This window comes from Stegostoma tigrinum, chromosome 6 (genome assembly GCF_030684315.1).
Source record: "Stegostoma tigrinum isolate sSteTig4 chromosome 6, sSteTig4.hap1, whole genome shotgun sequence".
In the NCBI taxonomy this organism is placed as follows: Eukaryota; Metazoa; Chordata; class Chondrichthyes; order Orectolobiformes; family Stegostomatidae; genus Stegostoma; species Stegostoma tigrinum.
In genome coordinates this window covers 47,830,467-47,852,205 of record NC_081359.1, presented here as the reverse complement: position 1 = coordinate 47,852,205, position 21,739 = coordinate 47,830,467, and the positions used below count along the sequence as shown (strand labels likewise).

The 21,739-nt window shown below is 41.2% G+C and overlaps 1 protein-coding gene across 1 annotated transcript in view; it reads left to right on the top strand.

The window, feature by feature from the left end:
- The window catches only part of panx1a (pannexin 1a), a 133,107-nt gene that overhangs the window by 67,270 nt on the left and 44,098 nt on the right, over window positions 1-21,739 (top strand). The window contains exon 5 of the mRNA XM_059646541.1: window positions 9,742-9,868. Coding sequence (XP_059502524.1) covers window positions 9,742-9,868 — 127 coding nt within the window. The remainder of the gene's footprint in view (window positions 1-9,741; window positions 9,869-21,739) is intronic.

Sequence of the window (21,739 nt, the reverse complement as noted above, 5' to 3'; positions counted from 1 at the left end):
AATGCATGGCTTATAAAGAGTGGACACTGGGAAGTTGTTTTCGTTAGGCGGGGAGACTAGGACCCGTGAGCACAGACTTAGAATTAGAGGGGGTCAATTCAGAACGGAAATAGAACATAGGACATAGAAAAGTACAGCATGTGTATGTGTCCAGCAGTCGCTTAAATGTCACTAATGACTCTGCTTCCACGACTACCACTGGCAAAGTATTCCATGTGCTCACAACTCTCTGGGTGAAGAACCTCCCTCTGACGTCTCCTCTACATCTTCCTCCTAACACCTTAAAACTATGACCCCTCGTGGCAGTCAATCCTGCCCTGGGGAAAATAAGGAGACATTTCTTCAGCCAGAGCGTGGGATTCATTGCCATGGTGTGCAGTGGAGGCCGGGACATTAAATGTCTTCAAGGCAGAGATTGATAAATTCTTGATATCGCAAGGAATTAAGGGCTACGGGGAGAATGCAGGTAAGTGGAGTTGAAATGCCCATCAGCCATGATTAAATGGCGAGTGGACTTGATGGGCCGGGCTCAGCTGTAAAGCAGGGTATGGTAAGGACCAAGCAAACAATTGTGATAGGACACTATCTGGCTAGCAGCACAAACAGGTGTTTCTGTGGCTATGAGTAAGACTCCAGTATGGTGTGTTGCTTCTCTGGTTAAGGGTCCAGGAATTTTTGGAGCGGTTGCAGGAATTTCTCAAAAAGGAGTGTGAGCAGCTAGATGTCGTTTGATGCTTTGGTAGCAGTAATATAAGTAGAAAAAGGGCTGAGATCCTGCAGAGTGAATATAGGGAGTTAGACACAAGATTTTAAAGCAAGACCTCAAGGGTATTAGTCTTTGGATTACTCCTAGTGCCAAATGCTAGTGAGACTAGGAATAGCAGGATAGAGCAGAAAAATGCATAGCTGAGGACTTGGTGCAGGGGGCAGGATTTCAGTTTTTTTTTAATCATTGGGATATCTTTCGGAGCAGAGGTGATCTGTGCAAGAGGATGCTTTGCACCTGAACTGGAGGGGACCAGTATCCTGTCAGGGAGATTTGTTAGAGTTACTCTGGAGGGTGAAAACCAATTTTGCAGGGTGGCAGGACTCTAAACAGTAGTGAGACAAATAAGGATGTTAAGGCTAGTACAGAAGTTAGAGAGCAAGTTAAATAGACAAGGCAGACAATAGCACACCATGGAATGACTGAAGACTGATGAATTAAACTGCATTTATTCTAATGCAAGGGCCCTAAGAGGTAAGATAGGTAAACTCAGGACAAGAATGGGTACACGTGTCTGGGATATCATAGCTATTACAAAAACATTGCTGAGGAAAGGACAGGACTGGCAGATCAATGTTTCAGGAGGCATATGCTGGAGGAAGGATAGAATGGAAGGCAAGAGAGGAGGGGGAGTGGCATTTTTGGCTAATGATAACATGATTTAGGATAATGCTGAATTATTCTCCAGTGAGACTATGTGGGTGGAACGGATTAAAGAGAAAGGTGTGATCACTTTGATATGATTGTTGCATAGGCTGCCAATTGTCAGTGGGAAATTGAGTAAATATGTAAGAAGGAGACTGCAGATAGCTGTAAGAATAATATGGTTGTAATAACATGGAATTTTAACTTTCCAAACGTGGCCTGGAACTGTCATATTGTTAAGGACTTGGATGGGATGGAATTCATCAGGTGTGTTCAGAATAAATTTCTTAAAACGTATATGGCCCGACTAGAGAAGGGGCAGAACTCAACCTTCTCTTGGGAAATATGGTAGGGAAACTGCCTGAGATGTTTGTTGGGTAGCATTAAAGACCATAATTCTGTTAGATTTAAAATAGTTATGGAAAAGGATAGGTCTGAACCATGAGCTAAATTTCCAAATTGGGGCAAGGCTAAATTGATGGTATTAGATAGGAAGTTTCAAAAGTTGAATGGGGGAGGCTTTGCACAGGTAAAGGATATCTGGAAAGTGGGAGGCTTTTAAAAGCAAGATAATGAAATTTCAGGGCCAGCATGTTCCTGTTAGTGTGAAGGGCATGGCTGGCAGGAGGAAGAACACTAAATGTTGAGTCTGATCAAGAAAAAGGAGGAGGCATATGTCAGATATAGGTAGCTGGAATCAAGCGAATCCCTTCAGTAGGATAGCGCATGTAGAAGTATACTTAAGACAGAAATCAGGAGGCCAAAAAGAGGACATGAGATACCTTTGGCAGATCATGTGTGACTCCTTACTCTGAGACTTTTTGAATTCTTTATGGCATGTGGATGTCATTGGCCAGGCCAGTATTGATTGCTCATCCCTAATTGCCCAGAGGGAAGTTGCAAGTCAACCACATTGCTGTGGATCTAAAGCCACAAGGAGGCCAGACTGGATAAGGATGGCAGATTTCCTTCTCTAAATGACATCAGTGAAGCAGCTAGGTTAAACCAGTTATGTCCTCTTGTCCTAGATTGTTCCACAAGGGGAGAAAACATCTTTCTGCACCTACCTTACCACGTCCCCTAAGAATCTTATATGTTTCAATAAGGTTCCCTCTCATTTTTCTAACTTTCAATGAGTACAGGACCAACGTACTCAACCTTTCCTTTAAAAGACAGTTGTTCCCTGGTATTGACCTGGTGATTTTTCTCTGGCCTGCCTTCAATACCAGTATATTTATCTTTAGATAAGGATCCCAGAACTGTTCGCAGTATTCCGTCTATGGTCTGACTGGTGCCTTGTACAGTTTTAGAAAAACCTAGCCACTTTTATATCTCAGAGATAGTAGGAACTGCAGATGCTGAAGAATTGGAGATAACAAGGTGCAGAGCTGGATGAACACAGCAGGCGAAGCAGCATCAGAGGAGCAGGAAGGCTGACGTTTTGGGCCTAGACCCTTCTTCAGAAATTGGTCTAGGCCCGAAACGTCAGCCTTCCTGCTGCTCTGATGCTGCTTGGCCTGCTGTGTTCACCCAGCTCTACACCTTGTTATCTCACTTTTATACCTTATTCTCTTTGGGGAAAAAAAGGCAGCCCTCCCTTCTGAATCTGCCCTCCCTTCTGTCCATTAAATTTGCATTGTATCTCTTTGTGATTCATGAACAAGGACTACCAAATCCCTCTGTCTCATAGCCTTCTGCAGTATTTCTTAATTTAAATAATATTCAGCTCCTCTATCCTTCCTGCCAAAGTGCATAACCTCAAAGTGCATTAATGTGTGAGGTTAATATATTATGTTTCCCACATTATATTCCATCTACAAAGTTTTTGCTATTTGCTTAACTTGCTGTATCCATCTATTATTTTTCGTGTCATCCTCACCAATTTCCTTCCACCTATTTTCGTGTCAGCTGCAACCTTGGCTATTGTACATTTACTTTACTCATCCAAGACATTAATATATTTTGTAAATAATTGTGGCACCAGCACTGATCCCTGTGGCACAACACTAATTACAGCTTGCCATCCTGAAAATGAACAACCCCTCCCCATTATCCCAACTCGTTTTCTAATTGTTAGCCAAATCTCACTTCATGCTCTAACACTATGGTCACTTATCTTAATACATAGCCTAATGTGTCATAACTTACCTAATATCTTCTGAGTATCTCTCTTTGTGAAGCAATGCTTGATCATATTAGGTATTTCTAAATGCTCTGCTATTGTATACTTTATAATATACCCTAACATTTTCCCAAAAGGAGATATAAGCTAACTGGCTACAGTCATTTCTTAAAAAATCTACTTACCTTTTCAAATACATTGTAAGTTTTCCAAATGCCTGGGACTTTTCCAGAATCCAAGGATTTCTGGAAGATTACTAACAATGCATCCACTATCTCTGTAGCTCCTTCCTTTTAATATCCTAAGATGAACTCCATCAAGTCCAGAGGATCTATCAGTCTTTAGTCTCATTAGTTTTCCAAGCACTTTTTTTCTAGTGATGTGTAAACATCTCTCTTGATGCTCAGTGATATTACCATCTCTAAATCCTCCAGTATCAATATACTATGGGTTAACATTGACCAGAAACTGAACTAGGCAAGCTACATAAATAGTATCAGAGATAATGGGAACTGCAGATGCTGGAGAATTCCAAGATAATAAAATGTGAGGCTGGATGAACACAGCAGGCCAAGCAGCATCTCAGGAGCACAAAAGCTGACGTTTCGGGCCTAGACCCAGAGCTCTCTGATGAAGGGTCTAGGCCCGAAACGTCAGCTTTTGTGCTCCTGAGATGCTGCTTGGCCTGCTGTGTTCATCCAGCCTCACATTTTATTAAGCTACATAAATAGTGTGGCTAGAAGAGCAGGTCATATGCTAGGAATTCTATGATACGTGAATCGTCTCTTGTTCATCAATGCCTGTTCATCAGAAAGTCAGAAGTCACACGACACCCAGTTTTAGTCCACCAGGTTTATTTGACCTCCCAAGCAGTGCACCTGATGAAGCGGGTGCACTGCAAAAGCTTGAGAGTTCAAATAAACCGTTTGTGTGACTTCTGACTTTGTCCATCCCAGTCCAACACTGGCACCTCCACATCATTTTCACCAGAAATACGATGAAATACTCTCCATCTGCCTGGATATGTGCAGCCCCAACACAGCCTGCTTGATTGGCATTTTATCTAATACTTTCAACTTTTGCTCCCCTCATCGCTGATGCAGAATGGAAGTGGTGTATACCATCGATAAGATAGACCACAAGAACCAAAGGCCATATTCACAACACCTTCCAAACTTATGATCTCCATCATCTGGAAGGACAAAACAGCAAATGCATGGTAACACAACCACTCGCAAATTCTCCTCCAAGTCATAACCATCTGACTTGGAACTATATCACCATTTCTTCACTGTCACTGAGTTATAATCCTGAAACTCCCTGTGGAGGACTGTGGATGTACCTACATCTCAAACACTGTGGCTGTTCAAGAAAGCAGCTCACTAACGCCTTCTCCTAGATAATTAGAGGTTAGCCTAATCTGTGGTACCTACATTACATGAACAAAAACCTCAAAAAACAAAATTAAATTGAATAATAAATTAATTTGGTATGTGAATGTAAAACCTACTGTCAAATGCTCTACAGAATGTGACATGATAAAATTGATCACAAACTTTTGGAGAGGTAAGAAACTCAAAAAGAAGGAGAAAAGCAGAAGAGTGAGAAACGTTGTAAATAGTTAGAGAATAATGAGAAGAGCAACTGCTGAAGAGTATTACGGTGTGGCAAGAAAGTATATTGGTATCTTGATCAGATGGGAAAGTTGGCTAAGGATTGGCAAATGCAATTCATTACAGACAAGTGTGATGTTTTGTCAAACCAATGTAGGACTTATACAGTAAATGGTAAGGTCCTGAGGCCAGTTGTGGAACAGAGCAACTTAGGTGTAGAAGTACATAGCTCATTGAAAGTGATCTCACTGGTGGACAGGGTAGCGAAGAAGGCATTTAGCATGCAGGTCTTCATCAGCCGAAGCATTGAGTATAGGAGTTAGGATATTGTTTTTACAGTTGTACAAGTCATTGGTGAGGCCACACTTGGAATATTGTGTACCGTTTTGGTCACCCTGTTATAGGAAAGACATAATTAAAATGGAAAGTGTGCAAAGAAGATTTACGAGGATGTTGCCAGGACTAGTAGGCCTAAGTTATAGGAAGAGGTTGGCCAAGATAGGACATTATTCCTTGGAACATAGGAGATTTGAGGGGTGACCTTTATTGAGATGTATAAAATCATGAGGGGCATTGACAGAATGAATGCATATAGCCTTTTTCCCAGAATGGGGAACTGAAAACTAGAGGCCGTAGGTTTAAGGTGAGAGGGGAAAGACTTAAGACCTTGGGGGCAACTTTTTCACAGAGTGTTATGTATATAGAATGGGCTGCCTGAGAAAGCGAATGAGGCCAGTACAGTAGCAACATTTAAAAACCTTTTGGATGAGAAGGGTTTAGTTGGATATGGGCCAAATGTGGGCAATTGGTACGAGCTAAATGGGCTCCATGGTCAACATGGACCGCTTTGTTTCCATGCTGTATTACTCTATGGCTCTAAATTGAGATGAGCAGCAAATATACACTGTGGAGTCTAGAAAATAACTAATAGAAGCAGAGCAGTGGTAGCAGTTGCAGGGAAGCAAAGGGAGTAATCTGTAGCTTTAGAAAGATGAAGAAACAAAGTATTGTATTGCTGAGTCTCAAGCAACAAAACTAAAATAATCATTTCTTTATCTCTCCCCAACATCCTTGGGGGTGGGGGTGGGGTGGATGAGGCAACCTGGCTGACAACAGAAGTCAGAGGCAGCATTAAAGCAAAAGGAAAAACATACAATGTGATGACGGTTAATGGGAAACTATAACATTGGGAAGCCTTTAATAATCAGCAGAGGACAACTAAAAATGCAATAGAGTGGAGAATTTGAAATATGAGGTAAGCTAGCTAGTAATATAAAAGAAAATTGCAATAACTTTTTTAAATATCTAAAAGATAAGAGAGAGGCAAGCAGGGATATTGGCCAGCTGGAAAATGGGGCTGGAGAAGTAGTAATAGGGAACAAAGAAGTATTGGAGGTCTTGAATTGGTACTTCGCATCAGTCTTCATGGTGCACCAGCAGCATATCAGAAGTTCAGGAGAGTCAGGAGGAGGAGGTGAGTGTAGTGGCCATCACCAAGGAGAAGGAGCTGGGAATCTGAAAAGTCTGAATGTGGATAAATGGCCTGGGCTGGATGGACCATAGCCCAGTATTATGAAGGAGATAGCTGCTGAGATTGTAGAGGCACTGGTGGTGATCTTTCAGGAATCACTGTCAGGGATGGTCCCAGTGGACTGGAAAGTGGCTAATGTAACAGTTCTGTTTTTCAAAAAGGAGGAAAGCAAAAGACAGGAAATTATAGGCCAATTAGCTTGACCTCAGTTTTTGGTAAGATTTTAGAGTCCCTGATTAATAATGATATGGCGGAGTACTTGGAAGTGTGTGATAAAGCAAAGCTGAGTAAGTGTGGCTTTGTAAAACGGTAAGTCATGCCTGACAAATCTGTTAGAATTCTTTGAGGGAATAACAAGCAAGATGAGCCAGTGAGAGTGACCCACTTGGATTTCCAGATTACCTTTGATAAAGTGCTGCACAGGAGTGAATAAGCTATATAGGATAAGAGCCCATGGTGCTGGGGAACAGGCACTGGTTGGATAGAGGATTGGCTGATTGGCAGAAGGCAGAGAGAGGGATAAAGATGTCTTTTTAAGGATGGTGACTACTGGAGTTCTGCAGAGGTCAATGCTGGAACCATAACTATTCACATTGTACAATAATGATCTAGATGAATGAACTGAGTATTGTTGCTACCTTTGCAGGTGACATAAGATAAGGTATTGTTGAGAAAGCAAGGAAGCTGCAGAAGGAGTTGGTCAGGGTAGGTCAGTGGGCAGAGAAGTGGAAAATGGAGTACAATGTGGGAAAGTGTGAACTTATGCACTTTGGTACAAAGTATAGAGATGTGGATGATTTTCTAAATGGGGTAAGGCTTTGGAAATCTGAAGAACAAAAGAACTTAAGAGTCCAAGTTCAGGATTCTCTTAAGATTAACATGCAGCTTCAGTTACCAGGTAGGAAGGCAAATGCAATATTAACATTAATTTTGAAAGGGCTAGTTTACAAGAATAGGGATGTATGACTGAGTCTAGAAAAGGCTATGGTCAAATCATATTTGGAATATTGTGTGCAGTTTTGGGTCCTGTGTCTAAGGATGGGCTGGCACTGAAGAGGATCCAAAGAAGGTTTACAAGAATGATCCCAGGGATGAAGGGCTTGTCATATGAGGAGTGATTGAGGACCCTGGGCCTGTTCTTGATGGGGTTCAGAAGGATGAGGGGCAGATCTCAATTAGAATAGTGAGAAGCCTGAATAGAGTGGTTGTGAAGATGTTTCCATTTGTAGGATAGACTAGGACCTGAGGGCACAGCCTCAGAGTGAAATCATAATCCTGAGATAAAGTGAAATCTGTGGAACTCAGTTCTGAAGAAGACTTAAGTGTATTTAAGACAAAGGTAGATAGTTTCTTGATTTGTAGAGGGATCAAATGTTATGAGGAGAAAGCAGGAGAATGGGTTTGAGAGACATATCAGCCATGATTAAATGGTGGAGCAGACTTGATGGGCCAAATGCCCAATTCTACTCCGATATCATGGTCTGATAGTGAGGTCACCAAACTCCAAGGTAATAAGAATTCTATAATTTGTTTCAGCCAGCACAGATAATTCAATGATAACAAGGCGTAGAGCTGAATGAACACAGCAGGCCAAGTTGCATCAGAGGAGCAGGAAGGCTGACATTTCTGAAGAAGGGTCTAGGCCCGAAACATCAGCCTTCCTGCCCCTCTGATGCTGCTTGGCCTACTGTGTTTATCCAGCTCTACAACTTGTTATCTCTTATGTTCTGGGGACCTGGTTTTGAATCGTGCTGCAGCAGATAGTGGAATTTGATTTCAATTTTAAAAATCTGGAATTAAGAATCAAATGGTAATTCAACCATTCCGAAAACTCCCATCTGGTTCAATAATGCCCCTTACCTAGTGTAGCTTACGTGTGACTCCAGATTCTTAATTGGGCAACATGAGCAATAAATGCTGGCCTAGCCAGCAATGACTTTATGCTATGAATGAATAAAAAGGGAAAATTTTAGCTATTTGAAAAATTGAGTTGGTTGAAATTGTTTTCTTTTGGAACACTGGAGGATGAGGAGATTTAGTTGAGGACTGAGAATTTATGAGAAGTTTGGCTAGACTATTCAGGAAGGATCAATTTCCATTGGCAAAGAGATGAATAATCAGGTTGCATAGATTTAAAGTAGTTGTTTAAAAGGTTGGAGTGGTGTTTAGATTTTCTTCACCTGGTAGACAACAAGAACTTAGAGTGAAAACCTGGTGGGGGTAGAAAGCCTTACTAAATATAAAAGTCATTTGCATGTGAATTTGACTATGGACAAAGAACTGGAGAGTTGTATTAGGTTGCATAGTACATTTTGGCTCGTGCAGACCCAAGGGCCTATGGCCTTTTTGTGCTTTTTTTCGTTGTATGTCAACCTCATCTTCAAAAAGTTGATTATTTCTTATATACCAATTTCTACAGCGTAAATGCAGTTGGAGGTTTATTCGAATAAACTTCGAAAACTCCAGGGATCGTGAATAACACGATTTAAAAGCAAATCTTTCTTAAAATGTCAATTATAAATTAGCAATTATATGGTAAGTTATAACCCTTTGAGTTTTGTGTGGCGTTGGGCTCTCTACATCATGATTCAGCGTGGAGTATTCATCCATGGTGAATACAACTTTCTTTGTTCTGCAACGGTAACACTCAAACACTGGACGCTGTTATTGCATGTGACGGTGCGGTTGAGATTTCCAATTTCTCCAAGCGGGGGAGCCGACGGTAATGAGACATCCGGAAGTATCGTTCCTGGAAACAAACTAAACGTTGGCACACGTGAAAGTGAAAGCCTGCCTGGGGTATCCGAGGCAAAAAGATCTACTTGGGAACATTCAAGCAGTGGGGAAGAGGTGCCGGACTGAAGTCGGCTCTATTACTAGTCAGAGCCACACCCGGTTTATATTTTCATTCTCTCTGTCCGCCCTTTGGACATTCTGCGTTGTGGGGATGAACTGTGTACTTTAGCTGAGCGAACCGGCACTTATTTGGTTAGAATAAGCGGCTACTGCCATGGCTATAACTCACGCTGCGGCTGAGTATGTGTTCTCGGATTTTCTTCTGAAGGAGCCGGGAGGTTGCAGACTTCGAGGAGTGAGACTGGAACTGGCTGCGGATAAGATGGTCACTCTGGTATCGGCTGGCCTGCCTCTCCTGCTCATCTCTCTGGCCTTTGCTCAAGAAATCTCAGTAGGTAAGTGCGACACGGTATCTTTACACCAACACATCAAATTTTGTGTGCAATAAACAACAAACTACTCGCTTGCCAACACCAGACAGCCTAGTTATTCAGGCTTTTATAAAAAAACAACTTTGATTCTGTGGGGTGATCTTGTTTTGCTTTTCTCCTATTTTAATAACGACTTAACATTTACGTAGCATCCTTAATTTGGTAAAACGTTCCCAAGCACTTCGTCCAAACGTTATCAAACAACATTTGACATTTGGCCACACAGAGATATTGAGGCTGATAACCTTGATCAAGAATGTAGAATGTGTCATAGATGAGTAGAGAGAGAGAGACAGGTGCTGAGAGGAATGCAGAAACTTAAGGCTGAGGAATCTGAAGGCACAAATGATGGAGTGATTAAACACTGGGAATCTTCCAAGAGGCCAGAGAGAGAGGAGCAAAGTTGTCTTCAGGGTCTGGAGTTTGAAGAAATTGGCCAATTGGGGAGGAGGAAATTTGAAAACCTGGATATCATTATTAAATTGAAATGTTGCTTAAGTGAGAACCAATGCAAACCAGCAGGCACAAAAGGAATGGGTATATAACATTTGGTGAAAGTTAGGACATCATCAGAGTTTTGGCGAAAGGACAGTGTTTTGAGTGGGGGTGGGAATGTGATAGACCAACCAGAAATGTTTTGGAAGTGTTATGTTCAGAGGTAGCAAAAGTATGAATGAACATACCAGTCAATGAACTGAGGCAGAGTTGGGATAACAAGGTGTAGAGCTGGATGAACACAACAGGCCAGGTAGCATCAGGAGCAGGGAGGATGATGTTTGGGGCTTAGACCCTTCTTCAGAAAATGAGGCAGAGTTGGGCAAGGCTTCAGAGGTGCAAATAGACATGATGGGTGATTGCATTCACATGTGGCCAGAACCTAATCTCTAGGTGAAATGTAACACCAGGAGGGTGGACAGACTGCTTCTGCACTAGACAGTTGTCAGTAAAAGAGGCAGGGTCAGTGACCAAGTAATGGACGTGGTGGGTTGAGAAATCGAACACAATGGTTTCAATATTCTGCTTAATTTTCTGATTAACCAGCGCTGATTGTTGGAAAGCCTAATAATTTGGGGGACAGATTAATTGATAAAGTCGTGAGATAGAGATGGAGGATCACCAGCATACAAGTGGAAACTAATGTGAAATATATCATGAAGGGGTTGTCGATTAGGGGGGGAAAAAAAAAGTTGAAATAAATGGGGGGAGAAACAATTTTAATTCAAGGTGCAAGGGATTTGGGTGTTCTACTGCATGTGTAACAATAAGTAAGCAGGTACAGCAGGGAATCAGGAAGGCAAATGGAATGCTAACCTTTTATTAGGAGAAAAATTGAACCTGGACGTAGGGATGTTTGTTTCATTTATACAGGGCACTGGTGAGACCACATGTTTTAAACAGTGTAGACTGTTGATCGCCTTGCGTAAGGATGGATGTAAATAAGTTGTATGCAGTTCAGAATTGGTTTTCTAGATTAATGCCTGGAATAAGCAGTTTCTTTCATGAGGAAAGATTAGACAGGCTGGCCTTGTTTTAACAACAAGCAAAGTTTAGTAGAGCAAAGGGGGTGGGTGACTTGATTTGATCAAGATCAGGATAAACTCCTGATTGGTCTTTACAAGGTGGATGTAGATAAGATTTTTACTCTTGTAGATGAGTCTACAACTAGGAGATGCTTTTGAAATTAGGGATCATCTTTTAAGAGACAGATAAGGGAATTTATTTTTCTCTTAGAATGTTGGCTATCTTTGGAGTTCTCTGCCTTAGCAGTCAATGGATGTGGGACCATTGAATATCCTTAAGACAGAAATATATTACTTTGATTGCTTTGCTGAATAAGAACAAAAACAGCGAAAACAAAGAAAGTTACAGCACAGGAACAGGCCCTTCGACCCTCCAAGCCTGTGCCGATCGAGATCCTCTGTCCAACCTGTCATCTATTTTCTAAGGGTCTGTGTCCATTTGCTCCCTGCCCATCCATGTACCTGTCCAAATATATCTTAAAAGACACTAACGTGTCTGCATCTACCACCTCCGCTGGCAACGTGTTTCAGGCACCCACCACCCTCTGCGTAAAGAACTTTCCACGCATATCTCCCTTAAACTTTCCTCCTCTCACTTTGAACTCATGACTCCCAATAATTGAGTCCCCCACTCTGGGGCGGGGGGGGGAAGCTTCTTTGTATCCACCCTGTCTGTAACCCTCATGATTTTGTAGACCTCAATAAGGTCCCCCTCAATCTCTGTCTTTCTAATGAAAATAATTCTAATCTACTCAACCTCTCTTCATAGCTAGCAACCTCCATACCAGGCAACATCCTGATGAACCTCCTCTGCACCCTCTCCAAAGCATCAACATCCTTGTGGAAATGTGGCGACCAGAACTGTACACAGTACTCCAAATGTGGCCGAACCAAAGTCCTATACAACTGCAACATGACCTGCCAACTCTTGTACTCAATACCCCATCCAATGAAGGAAAGCATGCTATATGCCTTCTTGACCACAGGAATCTAAAGGACAGATAGGAATGTGTAATTTGGTGCACAAGCAGATCACCTTAATCATTTTGATTGACTGAGCAGGCTTGAAAGACCAAATAGCCTATTTCTGCCCCTAACTTGTATTATAGTGGACAGCCTGGCTATGATTGGACAGATAAAAATGGAGCCAAGCAGTTACAATTAGTTCTGGTTGGGTGAAGATGGAGAGACATTGGAAGATGATGATATGGTAAACTGTGTCAAAGGCTGCAGATACATTTGAGAAGGATCCAGTAGGAAGGTTTCCCTTTGTCACAGTTTCATTGGATATCATTTGTGACATTGGAAATGCCATTTCAACATATTGTAGAGCAGTAACCGATGGGAATGCTATGAAATGTGGGCACGGGTTTGGGAGGGAACAGTATTATAAAGACTTTGGAGAGGAATTGGAAATCTTAAAGTCCTGGCCCATTCAGTGACGAGGTTAGTAGTGCAAAAGTTGTTGTTTTATGGAGAGTAGAGATAGAGAAATGAAACATCGACATAGAAACATACAAAATAGGACCAGAAGTAGGCTGTTCAATCCTTTGAGTCGTCTGTTTTTCAATATGATCATGGCTGATTACTGAGCTCAATATCCTGATCTGACCCTCCCTCCACATCCCTTTCGCTTTAGTGCAGAAAGCTATTCTACCTCGGCCTTGAAAAGGTATAATGTTTTGGCCTCAAACCACTTTCTTGGCAGTGAATAGCAAAGTCTTTCCACTCTCTGGGTGACGAAAATTGTGTTGATCTCAGTCCTAAAAGGTATACTCCTCACCCTTAAACTATGACACCTAGTTCTGGAACCTCTTGCCCCCCCCACTCAAAAATGAAATTGGGAGTATTCTTCCTGCATCTAACCTGAGTAGTCTGGTTAGAATTTATAGGTTTCCATGCAATTCACCCCTTCCACCGCAGTTCTTCTAAACTCCAGTGAATACAATTCTAACCGACTCAGTATCTCCCCATGCATCAGTCCTGTCATCCCAGGAACTAATTTGGTAAACTTCTGCTATGCTTCCTCTTTGGCAAAAACATCCACCTTCAGGTGAGGAGAGCACAGCCACGTACAATATTCCAATTGTGGCCTCACCAATCCCCTGTATACTTGTAAGGTATCGTTGTTCCTGTACTCAAATCCTCTGGCTTTGAAGGCCAACACACAGTTTGCCGCCTTTACTGCCTGCTGCATCTTACTTTTGGCGTCTCATGCACAAGGATACCAAGGGCTCGTTGACAATTCCCTTCTCTTAACTTACAACTATTCAGGTAATAAACTTCCTTCTATTTTTGTTATAAAAGTGAATAACCTCCCATTTGCTCACCTTGTATGCGTTTGCTCACTCATTTAGCCTGTCCAAATCACACTGCAATATCTCCTCACAGCTCACCCTTCCATCCAAATTGTCATCTGCAAATTTTGATATTTTACATGGTGATACTATCACCGTGATTCTGGAGTAGTGAACAGTTTTAGTAGAGGAGAGCATGTCCTAATTTAGCACATGCTTTATGTGGTCCAGCCAGATCTGAACAGTTAATAACTAAACTAATTGTCAACCATGTTGATCCAAGGCTATGTGTTTGGACATGAAGAATTGCAGGTGAGGATTGTTGCAAGGGTAATGGCCAATGTGAGCAAATACCATGGTTTTCGTAGATTCGTAGAATCCCTACAGTGTGGATACAGGCCCTTCGGCCCAACAAGTCCACACTGACCTTTAGAGCATTCCCACCCAGATCCATTTCCCTATAACCCGCCTAAGCTACACATTCCTGAACACTATAGACAATTTAGCACGGCCAATCCACCTAACCTGCACATTTTTGGACTGTGGGAGAAAACCAGAGCACCTGGAGGAAACCCACACGGACATGGATAGTGTTGAATCTCTACGCAGCCAGATTCCTGAGGGTGGAATTGAATCTGGGTTCCTGGTGCTGTGAGGCAGCAGTGCTAATCACTGAGCCACTGTGTGTTTTGATGCGGAATAACTCATCATAAGTGAAGAGGACAGTGCTTTTGATCAGCTCAGTAGCTATACAAATGCAGGAGCAAGGAGGAGGTGGAAGGTACTTACAAGAAAGTGATCAGAGATAGCCTTAATCTGTGATTGACACAATGGGAGTAGCCAGTAGCAGGTCATGTAGGATGGCAAGGTCAGGAGAAAACGGTTCCCAATCTGTGAGAAGATGTCTGTTGCAAACTGGCTGTTAGAACGAAAGGTTAAGATACCAGCAGCGAGTCATTGTGAGTCTTCTACCTACTTTAACGTTAGATGCTGAGTCAATAAAAACAGAGATAATATTTAGTGTTCATGGTTTTATTTGGGCTTGTTTTAAAATTGAGGGAAGAGAAAAATTGATGCTACGTTTTAAAATATTATTGTGTTCAAATGATTTGAAGTGCTAAAGTATTTACTCTTTTTGCCTTTTTTTGGTCCAGTTTGCAAAATAAGCGCAAGTAAGAGGAGGTCAGGCAGCAATTGGTTTAGACAAGAAGTCACTGGGCAGGTTGCTACTCTTGGCATCTCTATGGCCGCACAGAGTTGTTTTGTTATCTGCAAACTCATTCAGCAGTCATTAAAGGTTTAGAATAATGGTACGAATAATGTTTGCTGTCTTTGACTTTATTTATTTAATAGTGAATCTACCTTTTTATTTATTTTTAAATAAGCTAGTTTGATGTTATTGATGAGATACAGTACTGCCTTTTTGTAAATATTTCACTCTCTTCGTGAAAACAGAATTCAGAAATTGATGGAAAAACTCAGGTCAGGCAGCATCAGTGGAGAGAAAACAGAGTTAACATTTTGGGTCCAATGACTCTTCAGAATTCAATCATTGGACCCAAAAAATTCTGACTGTATTTCTGATTTCCAGCATCCACAGTTCTTTTGTTTTTTTGGCTCTTTATGGAAACTAATTTGAAAACAATCAAGATTTTGTTCTTAAACATGAGCATCGACAACACTGTCAGATTTAATAAATAATGTAATATCCATGTTTGCATGTTCAATTGAGTAATTTGGTTGTGTGCATTTTATTCACTGTATGCCTGTTTGGATAATGAAATATGTTAGATATTTAATATGTATAATTATAGTGATGCAGCCCATTATTGCAATTCTAATAAAAAGCTGTAGCATTACAGGATTGCTGAATTGTTGCAGCGCAGAAGGAGCTATTTGGCCAGTTGTGTACTGACTTTCCCAAGGAATAACTAATCCTGTGTCATTTAACCACCTCTCCACAGCTCTTCCCTTTCAAATAATAATTCCTAACTGAAGGCCTTAATTGAGCCAGCCTTTGCCTTTACCTCACATTCAGACATTACCACATCTAAATGAGAGAATGTTTCCTCATGTTACCATTTTTCTTGCCAATTAGTTTACGTATGGGTTTTTCTTTATCAATTGTGACACTTGATCGGGGGAAAAATCAAGGCACTCTGCCAAGTCTGCTGAATGATTGCCAAGTTTTTTTTTGAACAGAAAATCACAAAGAAAAAGACACAGGTCTGAATCAGTACTATATGTTAGGAAAGGCAATCGTCACTGCACTAACCCCTGAGGAACTCCATAACAAATCTTCCTCCAGTCCAAAAGATTATCCATTAACCACTACTGTTTGTTTCCTTGTCACTCAGCCAGTTTTCTACCTATGCTGTTACTGTCCCCTTTGTTCCATGATCTATAGTTTTGCCTGCATGTCTGTTGTTCAGCACTTTATCAAATGCCTCTGGCATTTGTCCATATACATTGCATCAAAAGCATTACCCTCATCAGCCTTCTCTGTTTCCACCTGACAATCACCAGCAAGATAATTAAACAAGTTGTTTAAATAAACTCCTGAAATAACTTGCAGTTGCTCAAATGCCAAATAATTTTGCCTGAGTTATCATTTGAACTTTCTCTATTGCTGACATAAACTGACTGGCCAGGAGTTGTTGGACTTATCTTTGCATCCTTTTCTGAACAAGGGTGTAACATTTTCAACTCTCCACTGTTCTCTTGCCCCATCCCTGAAGTTAAGGAAGACTGAAAAATTATGGCCAGTGCTTCCATAATTACTTGTGGAAATGTGCCATTTCCCTCCTTATCATTGATTTCATCCAATTTGATCCTAGTCTGTTTATCAATCCTGAGTACAGACAGTGCATTGAATATTGGAGTTAGAAGGCCATGTTGTAGCTGTACAGGACATCGGTTAGGCCACCTTTGGTATACTGCATGCAATTCTAGTCTCCCTGCTATAGGAAGGATGGTATTAAACTTGAAAGGATTCAGGAAAGATTTACAGGAATGTTGCCAGCATTGGAAGGTTTGAGTTAAAGGGAGATGTTGAATAGGCTTTGGCTATTTTGCATGGAGTGTCGGAGGCAGAGGGGTGATCTCAAAGAGGTTTATAAAATCATGAGGTGCATTGATAGGACAAATAGGCAAAGAATTTTCCCCAGGGTGGGAGAATCCAAAACTGGAGGGCGTAAGTTTTTAAGGCGAGAGTGGAAAGATTTAAAAGGGACCTAAGAGGCAACTTTTTCAGAGGGTGGTGTGTGTGTGGAATGAGCTGCCAGAGGAAGTAGAAACTGATACAATTATAACGTTTTAAAAGACATCTAGAAGGGTGTGTAAATAGGAATGGCTTAGAGGGATATGGCCCAAATGTTGGAAAATGAGACTAGATTAATTTACAATATCTGGTCAGCATGAACGAGTTGGACCAAAGGGTCTTTTTCCGTGCTGTACAGCTCTATGACTCTATGACAACCTATTCAATCCCATCTCCTTATCAATTATAAGACTTGAATTATTGCGTCTTTCGCCAATACCTGTACAAGATTTTGTTCTTGTTAAGGACAGGTGTAAGGTATTCATTTAATGCCTGAGCCATATACTTTGGCTGTATGTGTAAATCTTACTTTTTGATTCCTAATCAGTTCCCTTTGCCCTTGCACCACCCTTTTGCTATTTAAATGCCAATAATAACATATCTAGATTCCACTGTATATTAGCTGCTGATCTCTTTGCATACTTGCTGTTTGCTTTGCTCATGTTTTTCAGTTGCACTCTGAGCATACTTTATTTGACCTGATTCTCAGTTATATTTTACCTGACATCTGTTGTAAACTGTTTTCCTTTTTCAGCGTAATGTCTATCTCCTTTGTCATCCAGGAAGCTCCAGAATTGCTTGACTTTCCTCACTTTGGGAATCTACATTGACTGTGCCTGAACTGTAAATGTAGTACATTATTGTAGTCTGTATGCCTTGCCAGTCTTTGATTCCAGTTGGTCTGGACTAAATCTTTTCTCACCCCTTTGAAGTTTTCTTTGCCCCAGTTAATTATTCTTATTTTGGATTGTTCTTCATATATATTTATGGAAGTTAAGGTGGTAATGCACTGATCTTGCCATGTATTACAATATATAACTCCTCAATATTGGCAGAATGCTTTCATTCTATTTATGTTTATCTGTTCATCTTCAAAATTTAACCATTTCAGAACAATATGATTAAGCAAAGGGTCTTGGAACTGTTCCTGGTCTAAGTGTCATATTGAGATGACTGTGATCTCTCAAACCTTCCAATCACAGAACAATGGATGATGGTGTTCCACTTAAACCTATCTGTTAATGTCTAGCTATTTTCTTCACTGTTGGCCCTTCGTATTGTTTTGTTAGTCCTTCTGCTAGTGATTAGACATTTTGATCTGTTGCTAATTAAAGTAGTTTCATATTGGCTTAAAATGCAAAACTGTGATCAACCATAAATATAGACCAGGTGTAAGCCATTTAGCTGCTCAAATTCACTTTTCAGTTTAATGGATTAATGGTTGACCTGTGACCTAGCTCCAGATACCTGCCATTGCTCCATATGCAATAAAAACTTTTTTGTTTTAACAAGCTTGACACACACAAATTTAAAGTGACTGACTTCTACGACTTGGGGATATTTCTCATGTTCAGTCACTAATATTATATTGAGTTTAGCTGATTATTTTAATTCAACATATTCAGATATGCAAAGTCACATCTCTGGGAATGGTGCAACTTGAACCCAGACCTATTTGGTTCAGTGGTCAGGGGCACTACCATTACATCACATGACCTTCAAAGCCTGTTGTACCTGTTATTCCCAGGCGGTCTTCCATCCAAGGCTGAACTGGCTTAGCTTCCAAGATCAGATGAGATTGGAATTTTTTGTGGTTAGCTGTGTTTATTAATTACATTTCTGAATGATCTATCTTTTAATCTTTGGTCACGATCTCTTATCTTAGAATATCCAATCTATAGAAACAGATTGTCTCTGTCTCTGTTTCCATGCAATCTATCAGTTTCCCTTAACATTTTGAAAACTCCAATTAAATTTCCCCTCTGGCTTCTAAATTCCAGGAAATATAACCGTACTTTGTGTAACCAGGCTTCTGCTAAACTTATGTTTCATGCTGTCTGAGCATCTGTATTGCCCAGAACTGGTCGCAATGGACTGGGATTGGACAAACCAAAGCTTTGCATGTCTATAGCTTAATTTCTGTCCCTTGTATTCTATTCTTCAAGACACTTATGCCAGCATTACGCTTGCCTTTTTTTTGATGATTTTCTTGACCAGTTAATAATTTGCAATCTTGGATCCCCGACTCACTTCGAATCTCCTCCATCTCTAGCTTTTTGATTTTTGTGAAAGAAAACAATAGGTGATGACTTAGTAATGTGGTCACTAGACTTATAATTCAGAGACCCACATTAAGCTGAAATGTATAGGTGATATTCTGGGGACTTGGGTTGGATCCCATAATGGCAGATGGTGGAATTTGAATTCAATCAAAATGTAGAATTAAGAGTCGAATGATGACCATTAAACTATTGCCAATTGTTAGAGAAACCCATCTGGTTCATTAGTGTCCTTAAGTGAAGGAAATGTTCTTCCTTACCTGTCTTCCTACACGCTACAAACCCACAGCAATGTGGAGTTTGCACATTCTCCCTGTGTCTGCATGGGTTTCCTCCGGGTGCTCCGGTTTCCATGTACATTGTTTGCAATGCTGCGTAGCTTTGTCATATAGCATACATGTAGCTTTCAGGTTTACAGTCTAAATTGCTAGTAAATACATGGAAAACTTGGGGCCCCCAAAACACATCATGGCAGGTCATCAGTAGTCCTGTTGACAGCAGTTAGAGTATCTACTCATTATCATTACCATAAAAACATATGACTAAGCAAAATGCACTTGAGGTTGAAATTGTTCTCATTGTTACACAACTCTGAGCCTAAACCCTACAGTAATAAGCAAGAAAAACATGAATAGGAAGTAAACAATAGTGGGTGTGAAAAGTATGTATTCACATAGATTCATACAAAGTTACAGTGCAAGATGAGGCCAGTAGGTACTTCTCTTGGCTCTCAAAGATATACTGTGCTCACATAGCCCTAATCTCTACTCTTTTTTTTAATTCACTGAGATTTAGTTTTTAAACACATTTGTGGTTGATCTGCCTGAACATGTCAGGAAGCAATGTCCTGAGAGATTCAGATACGACAGGAAGATTATCAGTAGTCCATTGATTGATTAAAAAAGCTTTCAGGCATGGCCAAAGATGATCACTGAATTAGCAGTAGCACTGAAGGCTGTGACTGATCTCTCCTGTTGTAAGTTTAGACACCCACACCACAAGAATAGGTTATTTGCCCTCTGCTTCACTGAAGTAGTAACAAAGAGTTGCATACTTCCTCATACAGGTACACTTCAGGTAATCCCCAGATCTGTAGTAGCCTACACAGTCACAGGTCTACCACAATAGTAAATTATTCTGTCTACATCATTCATTTATCAAGTGTTTGTGTGTAGGACTAATGTTTGCATAAAGTAATGATGTTGACATAGCGTGTTTTGATGTATTTTTTTACTGCAAAGTTGTGCTTTCCCTGGTTACTTAAGGTTCCGTTAATTTGTATCTTCCCGGTTGTAGATTGTAATGGTGCAATTTTATTGAAACAGACCTGCTCGCAGTAGGGAGTCTGTTAGGATCTGGAAATTTATTTGTTTTACTAATAGACGTTGTTGTAGTTGTTTCACTTAGGTGGTGAGTGAGTGAGCACAGTGGTTGGATTGGTGGGGGAGTTGGGTGTGGCGAGGCTATGGATAATAAGAATGAGGGAAGTGTGGTGTGAGTGGTCATGGGATTTGAGATAGGTGAGGAGAAGGCAGAGGTGTATCATGAGGGCCAGAAGGTGCAGGACATGGGATTGAGTTTGGAAGTTTGGGAATGGTAAGGAGGGGCTCAAGGAGCAAGCTGTTGGGAAGCCCAGCCCAATCCATGTTCTACTTGAGCTGTGAGGAAACCAAGTGGAGGCTTGGGGACCGCTTTGCAGAACACCTACGTCTGGTTTGCAGTAAACAACTGCACCTCCCAGTCACAAACCATTTCAACTCCCCCTCCCATTCCTTAGACGACATGTCCATCTGGGCCTCCTGCAGTGCCATAATGATGTTAACCGTAGATTGCAGGAACAGCAACTCATATTCTGCTTGGGAATGCTGCAGTCCAATGGTATCAATGTGGATTTCACCAGCTTCAAAATCTGCCCCCCCGCCCCCGCCCCCCGCCCCCCGCCACCACTGCATCCCAAAACCAGCCCAGCTCGCCCCCGCCTGCCTAACTTGTTCTTCCTCTCACCTAACCTCTCCTCCCACCTCAAGCCGCACCTCCATTTCCTACCTACTAACCTCATCCCACCCCCTTAACCTTCTGTCCTCCCCGGACTGACCTATCCCCTCCCTACCTCCCCGCCTTCAAAGATGTATGGACAAATACTCTAAGGTCCCTTTGTTCCATAGCACTTCCTAGTATCATTGCCAATCATTGAACGTTTCCTTGTCAAATTACTCCTTCCAACATAAATCACTTCACACTTTTCAGGGTTAAATGCCATCTGCCACTTATCTGCCCATTTGACCACTCTGTTTAAATCTTCTAATAGCCCAAGCCACTCAACTTCACTGTTAATCACCCATCCAATCTTTGTGTCACCCACAATCTTACTAATCCAACCCCTTATACAGTATTCTATGTCATTTATAAAAATGACAGTATGGGACACATCACAGTGTGCCACTGGAAAATGGCTTCTAATCACAAAGCAACATTCTGTCATCACCTTGTGCCCTACAACTGAGCCAATTTTTAATTCACTTTGTCAAACTACCCTGTTTCTCCTACTGGGTTCCGTACTTTCACATCCATTTTCATCCAAGGGAATGAGGATGAAGTATTAGATTAGTTCAACACTCTACCAAAGTCCTCTGGCTGCA